General features: G+C 37.7%; 1 protein-coding gene across 1 annotated transcript in view; it reads right to left on the bottom strand.

Moving 5' to 3' along the window:
- Positions 1 to 16,916, bottom strand: part of LOC140156483 (adenylate kinase 9-like) — a 69,668-nt gene that overhangs the window by 35,870 nt on the left and 16,882 nt on the right. The window contains 7 exon segments of the mRNA XM_072179426.1: positions 4,224 to 4,274; positions 6,776 to 6,841; positions 7,435 to 7,567; positions 9,427 to 9,607; positions 14,197 to 14,384; positions 14,386 to 14,514; positions 14,896 to 15,024. Of these exon segments, the coding sequence (XP_072035527.1) occupies positions 4,224 to 4,274; positions 6,776 to 6,841; positions 7,435 to 7,567; positions 9,427 to 9,607; positions 14,197 to 14,384; positions 14,386 to 14,514; positions 14,896 to 15,024 (877 nt within the window).

The raw sequence follows: 16,916 nt of genomic DNA, 5'->3' as shown, positions 1-16,916 counted from the left end.
GCGAGCCTGTGGAAGAGTGTGCGCTTTATGTTCCACCACGTGGGGGGAGGGGGCCGGGGCGGCCTGCGCACGCTGTGCTTGCAGTGTGTCCAGCGCCTCCTGGGGGATGCTGGGGGGTGCTGCAGCCGGGCAGGGTTGCTTGCTCCGCAGCCGACTGATGATGATGAGAGTTGGGATGGGTTTAAACACCATCCTTACTATACAAGCTACTGCATACAATACACATATCTTGGTTGAAAAATGCACATATAGAACATTGAATTCTCAAGAATCGGACTAACTATCTAAGCACTAAAATCTACTGTACAATCCTTGGGCAACAGTGAGTACACACTGGTGTGTTTAAATTAAAGTTGGGATATAGCAATCACACTTTTCTGCCAGGCCTTTTCTGGCACTTGCCCATTGACAAATGGGACAGTTGTAAACTTCCATTATTTTCCCAGATGTCTAATTATAAATTTGCACCGGTCTTGCAATTTTTAATGAAAACTATTGAATTTGGTACAAACAGGGACAATTAAAATCCCAGCAAATAAAATGTGCAACGCAACAACAGGTCAATTTTAAGTCAATGTGCAAGATGACAAAAAGTGTAAGTGCAAGCCCTGCTGCCCACTACAATCTACTAATCAAAAATAGTGTTGTAAAGGTAAAGAGTTGTAATGACCTCGCTACAACCATACCAATCAACTGCACCAAGATTAAGAATCGAGAGATGGGAATGCACGACTCGCATACTTTGTGGTTTACCTCAAGTTCATGTATGTGTACGTGAACGCTCTGTGTGTTTAATTTTATGTGCATGATCTGATACTGTGGCCAGCGTAATGCATACCTATGTCACTACCGATCTTGAGGTGAACAAAAGTTTAAAATCTACTGTATATACTGCTACAGAGGTTGATTAATATAATTGAAGACCGAATTAAAAAGATTGGTTTGCCTCTGACATCAGGACAAAGGCCCGGTGTGATTGGTTGCTGAACTGCGAAATACAGCATTTTGGTCTGTTTGGCAGAACGTCATACACAAACTAGTCTTTAATTTGGTCTTCAATTATAGTAAGAATATGCTTTGATAATTACAAACAGTTACAGCCTATTACTTTGGAGAAAGCAGGCAATTTCAAAAATCTGCCTCCCATATTTGGTTTGGGTAGGCAGGGATGTGCCGCTGAGAATTTGAAAACTTGTGGACCCATCCATATACCAACTTTTCAAGAAATTTGGACCCATCGCTATACCAAAAGTCAACTTTCACCCGAATTTAATGCAAATTGTCAAACTTATCTGCAAATTTCAAGAATTTTGACCACAGTTTGGTAAAATTGGGCTATTTTTCGAAAAGAAAAAAAGGCAAATTTAGAAAAAAAATGATCGATCCATATACCAAAATTGGCCTAGGAAAAGAGGTAATTGATATACCAAAGGGTTGAAATGAGACCCATGTTTGGGGCACATACCTGTATGGTCATTTGAACTGAATAACCCCCCCCACCCCTGGATTTTGACTTGGGAAGCAGATTGATACAAACACACCTTATTCCCAAGTAAAATAGCAGCATCTGTTTGTAACTTATTTGTGATGTAATAAAGCAAAATGAGTCGAATGTCAGGAATATTGATTTTGAGAAATAGCCAATAAAAGCATTCAACTTCCTTTGTATTTTATTGTTCTGAGCAATGCTAAAATGGCCATTTCTCTGTAAACGTAAGTCTGATTATGATGGGGGTTTCAGAGAAATAAAGCTCTGAGAATGTCTCATGTAATGAAATTGAAAACTGAATTTTAATTTTGATCGACATCAGACTCATTTAGCTTGATCACATCACATTTACAGTTGGAAGAGCAGTAATAGCCAAGATAAGTTCTACTATACTAGCACAGTATTGACTACCTGTCTCCTCCTCATCAACACCTGCTTCATCATCTTTGCCTTTGGTAGCATCCTCCTCATCTGAATCTGTTGTTAGCCTATCTTTCTCCGCTGCTATAGTTGGTGTTAAGTGTGTTCATCATATTGCAGGGGATGGTATGAGTGCAAAATGTTAGTTAATGTTCACTTATTATTACAGTGAATTTGGTTTCCTCAAGACAGTAGTGTCTGCATGTGATACATACACTCACACAGTTTCAAGAAAGCCAAGTGGACTTTAGTTCTGCTCAAAGGTGAAAATAACAGTTTTTATTCAAAAGGGGGTCATGTTAACCTGAATTGAGCAACACATCTCAATTAGAGCCAAACAGGGTATAATATTAGAACTGATTTATTGGTCAGTCAAATGGAGCATTTGCTTGTTAAACACAACACAAACTGTGCATTAAGATGATTATGCTTAAAGATTTAACAAAAAATGACCTTTCACATTCATTGAATTCATTTTGATAATATTTTTACCTTCATATAATTCTTGATGCTATTAGCATTTTATAATTCAACACTATTACTACAATATATTATTGCTTTAGGTGAAATATACAATACAAAAATAAATACATGATTTTAATGCGACAAAGTACGAGACTACAAGTGAAATGATGAAGTGGAAATTATCGACCCTGTAGAAACAAATAGGAGACTGAAATGAAAGTATGTCTATTAAAAGAGTGAAAGTATTTCTATTTAGGTTATGTTAACATGAACTATAATATTTTTCACCCAGATGTGGCAGAGACGTCAACGCATTAAGGCAGCTGTTTCGGGCGCGCATCTATGAGGCATCTTAAAGCGAGTGTGTGCGTATACCAGTGCTTCGAGCATCCGCTAGCTACTTGAAGCTGTGCTTAATAAAACGCGCATTGACGTCACTGCCACATCGGGATGAAAAATGGTTTATATACTGTGTTTCATATGACACAATATCATAAAATAGGAACAATATGAAACAAATTATGTGAAGAACATGGCATCTGATACAAATGCAAGAGAATACAGAGATGAAAGTTAAGTTACTCAGAATATGGGATATTCCACTTGAAATCCTTACACCCTCTGTGGAAGACATGACATTAATCTCTCACATATGGGGTGTAGAATTCAAATAGAGTCCCCCCAATCAGGTAACCCCATTTGAAATTCCCACTCCCAGTGTGGAAGCTTAAGGTCATGCATTCCATAAGGGGTGTATGGATTTCAAATGGAATAGCCCAATGATACAGATGAAAGGTGTACACCATGTTTGTGGAAAGATTTATCTACAGGAGAAAATTATATGATAACCAAAATACAGGCTACGATAATCTAAAAGTGAGAATAACCCATACCAAATGTGTGACGACAATGTAAAATTCATGCATCAAGTTAAAAGACAACATGATTTTCCTTAAATTGGTACTCCAGATCTGGTGTGAAATGTTCAAGTAAGAACAGAACAAATAGTATGAGAGTACTGGGTGGGGTTCAGAACTTTTGATTTTGCATTTTTGTACATAATTTATAGCCTATTTCTGACTGATTTTATTCACACACTTTGCACTTCTAATATTGTGATACCACTATTAAAAGTTAGGCCCATGAATGAGCTTAGTTGAGACTTTATTACAACAATGATATTATAAAATTGGATGTCTGTTCTAAAAGTGTGACTTGTCAAGATACTGGTAAATAGCACAACAATCTCTATATCATTAAGCCTGAAATTTACTACCATATGCAAAACGGAAAGAAATATAGCGCATCGTTTCTTTTTTTACTGACAGTGTCTGGAATCTCTGTTCCTTCTCAAATTCAATGGAATTGGTTTGCAACAAGAATGTTCCCACACAGATAAAAGCCATTTAGCTGTATATTCAAATACTGTGATTTTTTCCCCATTGGACTATATCATGACATGTAATGACATAGACATTGTAAGTGAGTCTACTGACTTACAGGCATTGTAAGTGAGTCTACTGACACTATATATACTAGTTAGTAAGTACAGTACACTGAAGTGAATGATATAAAACATGACAGTGATAGAATAATCTGTGTTAGTCCTATATCCTGGAATGAAAAGTTAATGATTAATTTTACAATGTGTATTTTTCAGTGCATTGAATTACGAGGTGGAAGAAGAAGAATTATGTGCATTAGTGTACTGGTAAAAGAATGTAGATTGAACTAAGACATCAGTGAATCCTATGGAACATTTAATGTTAGTGAGTGAACTACATCCTGAGGTGAAATATTTCATTGATTAGTATGTACACACTGGACATCTAAGAAATGTGACTAGTACCTTCTTCTGGTGCTGCTTCTCCTTCTGTTGGTGGGTCAGCTTCTGATATTGCTGTTTGAGGAGACAAATATCAATCACCAATCAATCAATCAATCAATTAGTCAATTCAAATTAATTTGACAGCCAAATATGGTCGTCGGTGACTGGTGCAACAACAAATCTTTTTGCACAGTTGACGGGGTTATTTTTCACGGATACGGTACATGAACCTGATACATCATTATCGAATGTATTGACCTTTCACAGGACCAAAAAGTCATGAAATTTGGTACTTGGGATAGTATGTTGGTTCTCTGTTCAGTATTGGGTTTCACACTTTCTCTCGCTGGCCAAAATAGCAAGTCAGCAGCTCTGACGTTAGCAGTTTAGTTTGAATTCACTTTTGAATATAATTGACATGTGTGCTATCAATATCTGCACACAATATACAGAGAAATTATGTGGCACCTCACCTTTTTTCAAATTTGGTTAATACAATATTATTCACTACATACATACACAGGCATTATGACTATGAGGCATAGTGTACATGTTTTTACAGTATACAGTTTTATACAGTACTAGATTTCGCGGTTCTCGGGTTGGGCGCTTCTCGTGATAGGCCTATTTCTAATTACCCAAACCTGTTACCCATATACCTACCCTGACTTTTTAAACTACTATGAAATGCGTCTCTCAATGATCAAGACCCAACTTGACACAACTTAATCAACTCTGTTTGTTTTATAGGTGTGATGCTTACTTCGGTAGTTCGGTAGGCCTACCCTACCCATAATCTGGAAACCCATCATTCGCCTCTTCCAAGCCCTGACCTGTTACCACATTTAGAGAAACCGAAATTAGTATCTGGACGTGGATATAGGCCGTTACTAAAGTAATGAAATCAATCGCAAGAAATGTGAACGCAAAAACGGTTATAGGCCTTACCACAACGGATAATTTTTATGTTAACCATTCTGGAGGATTCCGGAAATAGTCATGTTCTGCTGAAATAGGCCTATCGCACGTGTTTGGTTTGTGTTGAAAATAAGGCCTATAATTACTGTAATGCTGTACTCCGCGCACTCCCGTTGATACTCCGCGATAGCGCACCGCGAGCACGCGATAGTGCACAGCGTGAGCGCGAACCGCGCAGACGCGAACGCGATAGCGCGCGGACAGAGGGACGGACGGACAGACACGCCGTAATTAGTATTAAGATACATAGTGAACAACTCAAAGGTAAATATTACTGGTTCAAATTTTGATTGATGTTTAAAAAATCAGTTTCTGCCTGTGCCCACAGTCAATGTCAATTTTCACTGAAGCATTATGATACAGAGAACCAACATACTGAGATGTTTTTATTAGAATTCATGAAATTAGTTTTAAATATTTCAGTGTTAAGTTAAAAAAATTAGTTAATTAACCAGGGCTGTACCTACAGTGGGCAGTGGCTAATGGTAGAGCCACTCACTCATTTATTGAGCCCACCACTAAAAATAATCTTAGTGCTGCAGCCCAGTACTTAAATCAAGCTTGTATCAAGAACACATTGATTTTACAGAATAAGTCACAAAAGTGAACAGTTTAGCTCAAATTTAGTCCACTACTAAAAATTTGCTATTCTTTGGTTCACCTCAAGTTCAGTAGGGACATCAATGCTCTTTTGTGGTTGCGCTGCGAGCTCCCCTGACAAACCACCATTGTATGTGTGTGTGTACACTCTACGTGATTAAACATTTTGTGGCAAATTGATACAGTGACCAGCAAAATACGCACCTACATCACTACCGAACTTGAGGTGAAACAATGTATAGCTACAACCCTGTTCACAATATTATGTTATGGCATTGTTAATAAGATGTTAAGAGTGTCAAGCAATTAATCTTGCTTGGTGATGCACATGTTATTGTTCATATACAAGTACTGACTGTGGATAAATATGTGCATTCAATTAGTAACAAAGTAGTTTAGATTTATTTGTGATCCACCTGACAACTGAAAATGTGCATGGTTAAAAGTGACAATGGGCTATCTGCATGCAGCTTTAAAATCCTGATTAATATGGCTCCATATTAAACTGCATCAATTCATAATGCACCTGTTTACACTGTTTGTGGCAAGTATGACTTTATTTCATTCCATCATCTCAACTGGCTACTGCTTTAAATGTCTTCTGTAAGTCGTGCATTACAATAGCATGATTGCATTCTTTCCTTGAGTATTGCTGCATTTTGGGTCATGATGAACGTTCCAACACAGCAACTCATTCTCTGTAGTGCTTTTGTTTGTTGTCTTTGCTTTCTTTCATTGAGGCAGTAATAGAAATTTTCCAGTGTTAATAGCAGTGCGCTTTGTATCAAGATCATCCCTAGCTAGATTGATTGAACCAGGTAAAAAATATTGCACTGATGGAAAAAAAAAACTTTACCAGTCCATAGCAATCAGGACTCAAAACATTATGCAGATAGCCCATACAATAAGCTGAAACAGACAAGAAGTGTGTTAACTGTGTATATCTCAGACTCTCTCAAGTGGGTTAGTACATTGTGCTTTGTTTGTTTTTTTACCGGTGGCGTCTGAAGGCTGAGCGGTCCCTTCTGGTTCAGGAGCGTCGTCAGATTCCTCTCCCATCACTAGATTGTTTGAAATTTCAAGGAAGCTTCATTAAACACCATGAGTACTAAATGCTGATTGGTTACAAGAAAACTATTATAATTTATTGAGCCAATCAGCAGCTTGGTAAGAATGGTCGCAGAGCTGAAGAGGATTGAGCTAAAATATCTAGAAGCTGTATTGGTCACTTGATGAATACATCACATAATTAACCAATCATAAATGTTGTAAGAAAGGTAATAGTTTTCATGGGGTTCAGAGAAACAAATAAATTGGCTGGGGAAAAGTTGAACACCATCATATCTTCTACTGCAATATCAAATTATCAGAACATAAGGAAATTTGTGTCAGGACATTAAAATTATGGAATGTGTGTGATGTTAAAAACTTACACCACCTAACCTCTCTGAGACTTCTTGTGTCCAAATCATGAATTGAACAATATCAAAAAGATGTAAAGTGAATTCTTCTAAATTTTAAGTACATTTCCCATGTCTTTGTCATCAGTAGTGGTGTTTTTTAAATACCTGAAGCTGGAGATAAAAAAAAATCCCCTTTTGCATTTAACCTTTGACCTTAATCCCCAAGTTATGACCCAGAGTTCTATACTTACTTTCTTCTTTCTCTCTGATCTTAGCTTGCACCGTAGCTATGGCCGATTCCAGTGCTTCTTGTTTATGCAGTTCCACTTGCTTAGCTTTGTGTGCTTCCATACGTGGCCTAATAAGAACATTGACATCAAGAACCTGGATGAGAGAAACAAAATCAAATTCAGTGATGAAACAATAATGGTTGACAAACAATGACAAGAGAGGGATTGGGTGATCAGGAGTGTGCTCTTTGAATACATATCTACAATCAAAGAAATATATAGATGGCACACTTTGACAATATGTTAGAATTCTTTATTGCTGCTCTGAGAGTTCAGTGAAATTAGTATAACTATGTTTGACTAGCGGGACACCCGCTAGATGAGTAAATGGGAGCGTTCACTAAAACAGGAGGAATTACTGAACAGGTAGAATCTGTCATTGAAAAGGTAAATTTTATTTATCTGAGTCTGACCCTCCTTAGGCCTACGTTTCTATTTTAGCTTCTTTCTTTCTTTTTAGTTTCTTCTACATGGGCCAATTTTGTTCCATTAAAAAAATTTGCAGCTAAGATTGCCATGTTTTTTTTAAATTTATTCAATCCCTTTCCCGTTACTTTCTAAATCTGTCCTTTCTTATATTTCCCTTTTAGCTTCTTTTTTTTTATTTGCTGCTTAGCTTGTCATTTCCCGTTTTCATGTTATTTATTTAATTTTGTCCTCAGTTTATTTAAATTTCCTGATCTTATTTTATTTTGATTTTTCGTACATTTCCTGATTAGTTTCTTTTTTTCCTTCTTTAGCCTATTTTATTCCCGTTTTCATTTTCTTACTGTGACTAACCATAATACTCGTACCTTTTTGTCCTCATTTTATGTTATTTTTTTATTTATAGTAGGCCTACCTCTTCATGTTGTTCGTACTTTTTAACACACATCTTTTTCCTGTATTTATTACGCCCTACTCTCATAGCGTGTCTACGGTCGTTCACCCGTAATATCATTCATTACGTGAATCTGCATCGCTTACGCTGCAGCTGTGGCGTAATGCTGTGTTACCTGTCGGTATCGCTGCGCTACGCTACGCGAGCGGCTTGCGTTAGATATGCCGTGCGGCGCGCGCATGGCTATCTTAGCAACTGAATACTCTCCTTGTTTACCTAGGATAGCAACGGACCATATTTTCACTGATTTTGAGGCCAATTCTTGACCATTTTCCACCAAATTAATAACAGGACATTCCCGTATATTCCCCGATCTCCCGTATGAATTTGGCGACATTTGGATCGAAACTGACGGAGGCTTTTCACTTTCATACATAGATAGTCACAACATTAGCCTATTTATAGTAAGATGAGAAGTACAAACCTTCCCCTTCCCTCCCCCATTCCCCCTCAACCAATGTCAAAATTGCTTTCATTAACATTGAATTGGGGGAGAGGAGCATTGATTTACAGTTGTTATGCCAGAGTGTGCCAACATTAATTTCTTTGGGGCATGAGCAAACAGGACTTAATGTTGCATTTTGGGAGCCCACTTTGGTGCGTATTTAAAAAAAAAAAAAATTTGAAATCTTTGATAACATCTCTATACTATCAAACACAAATTATGAGCAAGTGCATAATGATGCAGATGTCCATTTGTGAAAGAAACAAAATGTAACATAGCCTGCAAAAGAGGGTTTCCTTTGAACGGTTGGACCACATAATTTCATGCGGATCGTCGTCAGTCAAGATCGTTACCATTTATCGGCCACTCAAGTCATGCAACAAAGAAACAACTGCAACTTTTATTTCGGAGTTCACAATACTTCTTGAGAATACATTGGCTGATGCACAACCGGTTGGGTTTTTTTCTAGGGTATTTTAACTTCCACATGGAGGACATGTCTGATCGCGATGCCTCAATTTTCCGTGATCTCCTTGAATCTGCATATGTACAACATTAAATGACGGGACATGGTCAGTTTTGGGTTCAGCCTCAAACCTTCAAAATAGAAGAATATTATATTTCTTACCCTTGCATTAAATTTCTGTGCCAATAAGAATGCCACCGTTGTTTTTCCTGACAATGGAGGTCCTGTTACACACAGTTTACATGGTGGTCTGGGCTGTGGGCTTATCAGATATGGGCGGGGATTCTTCAGGAAGAGTTCCATCTGCTCAGGTCCAGACATCACATAGATCTTGTCCAAGAACCTGATGATGATAAAACAAGAGATGCATCATGGTTAAATGAGATACTGTACACATACAAGCAGAGCTGTCCTAAAAACATGCAAATTTGGATTGTGGACTCAACTGCCTGCATATCGACATAACCAAAGTAGAATCATATCTAAAATTATAATTTGGAATAATCAAAGAAAGGGATACAATAATTATTGTTTGAAGCAAAAATCAATCATACAGATAATAAACCTGTTTGCACACACAACAGCGAAATTACACAGAGATTTGGATTGACTGAATTTCATTATAGCAGCAGTCAGGTAATTGTTTGCAAGTGCAAATACAATATGTGATACTGGAAAGCAAGAAATGTTCATGTGCAATAAACTTTAAGAATTTCATCAGTGCAGTTTATTTAATGCTCGCAAGCAGTTTTTCTTCCTATAAGCCTTTAAGGGGGTACAACACCCCTGGCCAATTTTGTGCCTATTTTTGCATATTTCTCAAAAATTATAGTGCATTGGTGACAAGTAGGATATGTATATAATAGGGGCAAGGACTACAACTATTGCACTGAACATTCAGCAACTCAAGGCAAGTAGTTATTGATTTATTGATCAAATATTGGTTTTCCCTCATTTTTGACTGTAACTCCACAACTGTTGTCTGTGCTGAAATACAATTTCCAGTGCAGTAGTTGTAGTCCTTGCCCCTATAATATACATGTATTACTTGTCACCAATGCGCTATGATTTTCTAGATATGCAAAATTGGCAAAAATGGCCAGGGTGTAGTACCCCATAAAAATTCGTGAAATTCAGTGAGAAACGTGAGTTCTCTCCAAGACGTGAAATTTTAATGCCGCAAAAATATCATGCTTTACAGTATGTCCAAAGATTGCCATGTGAATGTTGTGAATTTCTTAATTATTAAACTTGATATTTTATGCACTGAAACACATTTGTGTACATCAGGGGCGTTTATTCTTCCGTTAATCGCCCCCAAAGGGGAGGGAATAATTTTACCCCCTTGGGGAAGAATTTTGCATTTTGAAAAAGAACAAAAATAGAGGGAAAAACAGAAGAAAGTCAACAGGGTCCAAGGAAGGTTAAATTAAAATTAACTAATTTGGGGAAAAATGTATAACTGGATCATGTATTATGACTATTTTTGGAATGAAATAGATGGTCACTGGCTGGCATTGACTGCTCTACAGGGTAGGTGAATTCATCAAGTGTCATTTAGGGAAGAATTATAATGGGTACATTAACATAGCATTAGCATGCATGTAGTGGTGTGGCTTTACCCATTTCCATCCCAAAAATAATTATTTGAGGGAAACCATGGACTTCAGCATAAAACAGGGAAACGTTGGGTCAGTAATTCTTCCCTGCCTGGGCAATAGTGACTAGTGGTTATACTATAGTTAATAATGCACACAAAGATTAAGGGAGCTCTTCTTTGCATATTTCATACAAAATCCATTTTCTTTTTAGTTTGGACATCTGCCTATCTACATGTAGGGAAGCATTTGGGATTCTAAGGGAAGACAGAATCATCAATTAGTTAACAGCTAAACCTCAGCTTCAGATCCAAATCCTTGATTATCCTTCCCTAGGCCTACATGTAGATGCAATAGTTCAGTTTCAATCTTCGAACTCTGTTACAGAAGAATTTTAATTCTAAGGCTTTATAAATCAGGGGCATGCGAGTCATCACAAACATGTATATAAATGAGCTGAAAACGCTGCAAACAGTTAGCAAAAAGCTAAAAACGCCTAGCAAAAAGCAGCAATTTGGGAAGACCCTATACTTTTGTACAGAGCAAGTGTACTGGTACAAAAAAAGCTGAAAATCAAAACAAAAAAGCTGAACTCTCACACCCTTTTAAATAATAAATCACAGCTAGCTCTGAAAATAATAAAGAGCCTAGAGGTGTTTGCCTTTGAACCATTAGTGTTTAGATGCAATGGTTCAGTGTACAAAAAAAATGTACCATCTAGGAAAGAATTTGATGTTTTTAGGGAAGACGGAATAGAACAACTCACAACTTAGCCTAAAGGTTTATATATAAACACCTCAAAAGAAATAAGTCTCCCTCTGAACATGTCGTCATAACATCGTAAGGTTTCGTTTTGTACCAACAAAACTAACTTTGAAATAATTATATGACTGTTTACTAAGTGCTGTGTGAAAATGAGAGATTTCCATGACTTCAGGGCTGAATGAGCCTAAATTGAAGACAAAAAGTGCCCTTTCCAAAAGTCACAAAGTAGGCCTATGATTGTTAACTGCAAGGCGATTGGGACAAGGAATGGAACTGACCATCTTACAACTCACTGTGCTGAACTCTGCACCAAGGGGATTTGCATGGCTGAATGATCAAGAATCGATACACATTACAGTAAATGTTCACTTGGTGATGATTTTAAACTGCACTCAAACACATGGGGTTTTCCATTAGTAACAAGCCATGAATCAACTTTTGTGACAAGCATAGGCCTACTTTGTGACTTTTGAAAAGGGCAGTTTTTGCCTTCAATTTAGGCTCATTCAGCCCTGAAGTCATGGAAATCTCTCATTTTCACACAGCACTTAGTAAACAGTCATATAATTATTTCGAAGTTAATTTTGTTGGTTCAAAATGAAACCTTACGATGTTATGACGACATGTTCAGAGGGGGACTTATTTCTTTTGAGGTGTTTATAAAGAAGAAGTTTCTGGGTCTGACAACACACCTATATTTAGGAGGGAACAAGAAAATAAGGAAAATTACATGTAGATAGCAACCAGCCTAAAATTGTACCTTTTGGGTCCATTTTTTGGGATCTCTTTAGTTGGGGAAGAATCTGAGGACGGATGTGACACAGCGCAGTAGGGTGAGGGAATAATTTCAATTTTCTGGAAGAATAGATACCTGGTGTACATCCATATCAAGCGATGCACTTGTTGTTACATGTGTCTCATTTCACATAATAACTAGAATAAATACCAGACTCATATCAAGTGCAGGTCACTTCAAATGATCCCCAAGTCAAATTGTATGAGGAATGTTATCTGTATTCCTATACCATGTGACTTGGGATGATTTGAAGTGACCTCCACTGCGGAGATGAGTCTGGTATTTATTCCTAGCTATTATGTGAAATGAGACACATGTAGCAGCCGACAAGTGCATCGTTTTGATATGGATGTACACATTTGTAAAGAGGGTTATGTGAGTAAATTCCTAATTTTGCATTTCATCATTTTAATAAGTGCCCTCAGGGACTGACTTACACTGCCGCCTAGAAGTGAAATCGCACTACACACAATCTGAACAGATGCTCAACACTGTAATAAATGCTATACAACTTGTATCAAATCTTGTTTGTAACAGTTCCTTGACCCTTTTACATTAATAAATTCAACTTTCTATGACCCTCTGGTGCATAACCCTTCCAAAATAAACTTTTTTTCCAAGGAGTTGAAATCTACACACAAAAATCCCATTCAGATTTGCTCATTACTTATTCATGACCTCATTATCGGCAACTTCACTCAATGGGGCTCTGTGACATGGGATTTTAAACTGCCAACTCAGTAGATACTGATTGATAAAACACATGCGCAGTTGATTTCAACATGTTCCTAGGACCTCAAAATACTTAGAAAATGAGGTCATTCAAAATTTATAAGCACAGTTTGGCTGATACAAGGTGATTTTTCAGAAGTGTAATTTGCCGTACAAGTTGTTGCAGTAACACTGCGAACCAGCCAAATTCTACATGCACCAGCCCTGGGCAGCATGCAGCAGCTCACTGGCCCAGGGTAGTTGACTTGAAGGGAGTGTGTGTTTAGCTAGGTTAGGGGAAAAGTAGGGAAATCATCATCCCATTAGTTTTGATCAGGGTAAACTACCACGGTAAATAATTTTCTGACTTTCAGAAAGGCCAAATGTTGGTGTTTTCTCAATCTGATCACCAATTTCTAACTGAGAAATTGCTAGGAGACTTGATATATCAGAATTTTGGCTGTTCACATTAAGTTAAAGAAGCAACAAGAGGAGGGTACAATGACAAATAAACCAAAAAGTGGGACACCCCAGCTCAAGTCTAGAAGTTATTCACAATTTATCAGACACCATGTCAAAACGCTGCCCTATAGTGATCACTGCAAAGAGCTACCACATTGCCTATTGAGCACTACAGGCTAATAAAACAAACAAACCCAACAGTATTTTTCAAGATTACCCAATAAATTACAAAGGTATCATTGTCCATAAATGTTATCCCATATTTTGAAATGTTTATTTAAAATAGAGGAAACTATATTATTAGGATAAATTTATTAAATAAAAAGTTGAATGCCCCAGAAAATTCTCTGTGCCCATGAAAGGTTACACACATACTGCACACATGCTGTAGTACAGTGCTGAATGGGTACCCGGTGTATTCTCCCAGGGTAGTGGGTCAGTGAGTGCGATACCACTTCTAGGCGGCAGTGTAAGTGCCTGCAAGACACTATTTGGTCGAATATACATGTAGAAAATTTAAAAAATCACTATCATTGACATCATTGAACAAAATAACATGAAGCAGTAAATGGTTTAGAAAACTATAAGCTCAAAACATACCCAACAGCATATTCTGGTTTGCCATTCACCACATTCCCTTTCTGTAACTCAACAGGACACGCCCTGGCCCACTTTGACCGTCTCCATCTATACCGTGGCGCCACCATGCTATTTCCCGCCAACGTCCGCATCAATTCCTCTGTCTCTATGTCCTCAGGAATCTCATCCTCTTCTTGACTCTGGAGACGATATTGGCACTGCTGCTCTCGTGAGGACAAAAGTGTTCAATTTCATCACAGTTTCTTTGAACAAGTTAGCGGCTGGCTTGTTGGCGTCTAACTCAATTAGGTATTGCTGGTCATGATCTGCCATGTAGTCCTGTGAAGAGGAAAAATAACAAAATCAAGTTTTAATTGTACCTTTTTTTAGCACTATATAGCACAGTGTACAGTAATTTCTATTTTCCTGCTTTTCTCAGGGTAACTTAAGAACTGAATTTAAAAAATACACAAGTATTTCGCTTGTTTTTCGATATATCCATTACACAAACTGATTGACTATTTTTTTCTCTTTTCTCTCCATCTCTCCCTTTACTATATTTCACACAGCCATTTTATTTATTTATAACATTCGGCTGAAGCCAGGCTAAGCCCAATAGTGCTCAGAGGCTACTAAATTCAAAGGATGTCATCCGGATATGACGGGACAGGGATATGGGAAGAGGTCTGATTTTAGATTCCTTGATATACAAAACCTTACCTCGAACATCCGTAGCAATTTATCTTTGAAAGCCTTGATGTCAGCAGCAGCCTGCTCCTCAAGATCCTCTGGTCTCCTTACTAGACGTTCAACTATCTCAAAAGTTAATTCAACTTTCTCTTCATGTTCCTTTGAATCAAACACAATGATAGACATGCAGTGAGGACAAAATAATAATGTCACATGCATTTATAAACAGCTTAAAATATTGAGTGATAAGTAAAAAAGACGTAAAACTATTACAATCAAGGACATATCATTATCAAGAACATGGCACAGTGTCATCGCCCCGTTATCTTCATGGCAGAAATCGCCATGGTAGGTTGAATCCACCGCCACGCATGGCCATTTTGTATCGACCTGTTTAATAGTTTTGAGTCACATAATGGGCCAAAGGACATCTGACTAAGGCTACTGACAATACTGCCCTCCTATGGCAAAAGGGCATAACTAACACTTTTGTCAAAATTGAGTTATGACCACTGGTAGGTCCAGGAACCTAATATCTACACACAGAATATTCAAAATGCCCCAATTTTAATTACAAAACCAGAAATTTAACCCTTCCGAAATTGGTTTACATGTACAAGTCTATGGGAGCAATCAACAGTTTTTGTCAATTATCTTGAAAAGATCAATATGTTAGTTATGCCCTTTTGCCAAAGGAGGGCAGAATAGCCCCGATTAGCTCGGTGACTGACCTCGCTGTGTGTCAGTGGAGCATGGTAGGCCATAGGTCATATGCTTTTAGATTACCTCCATGATTGGCCTATACACTGCGCCAGGGTTCCCGTTAAGGTTTTAAAATGTAAGTCCGTAATGACGCAAGTTTGCTGACGAGGTTGCAAAAACTTGCGTCCAGACAGATTTGTGTGCGTCCATCTGAAATTCACGATTATGACGATACACACATACCCCGGGTCTACACCTCATCAAATGTTGATTGTTAAAAAAAATAAAAGTGAATTTTCGCCGTGACATTCCATCACTATTCGCTATGGTCATTTTTCTCATTTCTGTGTTAGTTTTGGTTCGAAAGGTGGTCAAAAACAGGTGCAAAAACATGAGCAAAGTCTGTCAATCTGGAACAAATTTTCGTTCGTAATTTTACTTCCGCATTTCTTTTTTAAATTAACGTGCTGTTGATGCTACAAAGCTAAAACTAGTGCGCTGCCACAAATAATACAAAAAAGGGTTATCATTTGAATTGTGTCTTTAAAATTGCTTTTATTCATCTTACTATAAATAGGGGAATGTTGTATGTATCTATGTGGTTTATGTAAAAGGCTCCGTCAGTTTCGATCCACATGTCGCCAAATTCATACGGGAGATCGAGGAATATACGGAAATTGCCTCGACTTTATTTGGTTGAAATCGGTCAAGAATTGGCTGCAAAAACAGTGAAAATATGGGTAAAAACGGGTTTTTTGTTATGAAAATCAGTTACCAGCCTGCGCGTCACTGCAGCTGGCAGGCAGCGCGTCGGGCGCTATGAAATGCGTAATGCGACTACTACGCCAATGCGCGAGTAAGCGGCGAGAGCCACGCGACTTAAGAGCCAGAGACCAGTGGACAAGATAATAGGGAAAGAAGGAAAAATAAATAAAAATGGACAAAAAGGTACATGGACGGGTCATGGGATTATGATAAAGATGAACACGTCCGCATACACGCTCTGAGAGGACGTATACGGGAAAAATATGTGTGTTGTGTAAACAAAATGAAGCGGTAGACCTATACTATAAAGAAAAATGAAATTAAAACGACAAAAGAGGTACGAGTAATTAGGCCAACGGGTTAAATTAACTAAATGAAACGGGAACAAAACAAAGAAGGAAAGAAACTAATCAGGAAATGTAAGAAAAAAAAGAAGCTATAATAATGATAACAGAATTAAATTAAAAAAAAGGGAAACAGGAAATCACAAGCAGCAAATAAAAAATGAAGCTAAAAGGGAAATGTACAAATAACAGATTTAGAAAAAAATGGGAACGGGTTTAAATAAATAAATAACATGGAAA

This window comes from Amphiura filiformis, chromosome 7 (genome assembly GCF_039555335.1).
Source record: "Amphiura filiformis chromosome 7, Afil_fr2py, whole genome shotgun sequence".
NCBI lineage: Eukaryota > Metazoa > Echinodermata > Ophiuroidea > Amphilepidida > Amphiuridae > Amphiura > Amphiura filiformis.
This window is presented reverse-complemented; position numbering and strand designations above follow the sequence as displayed.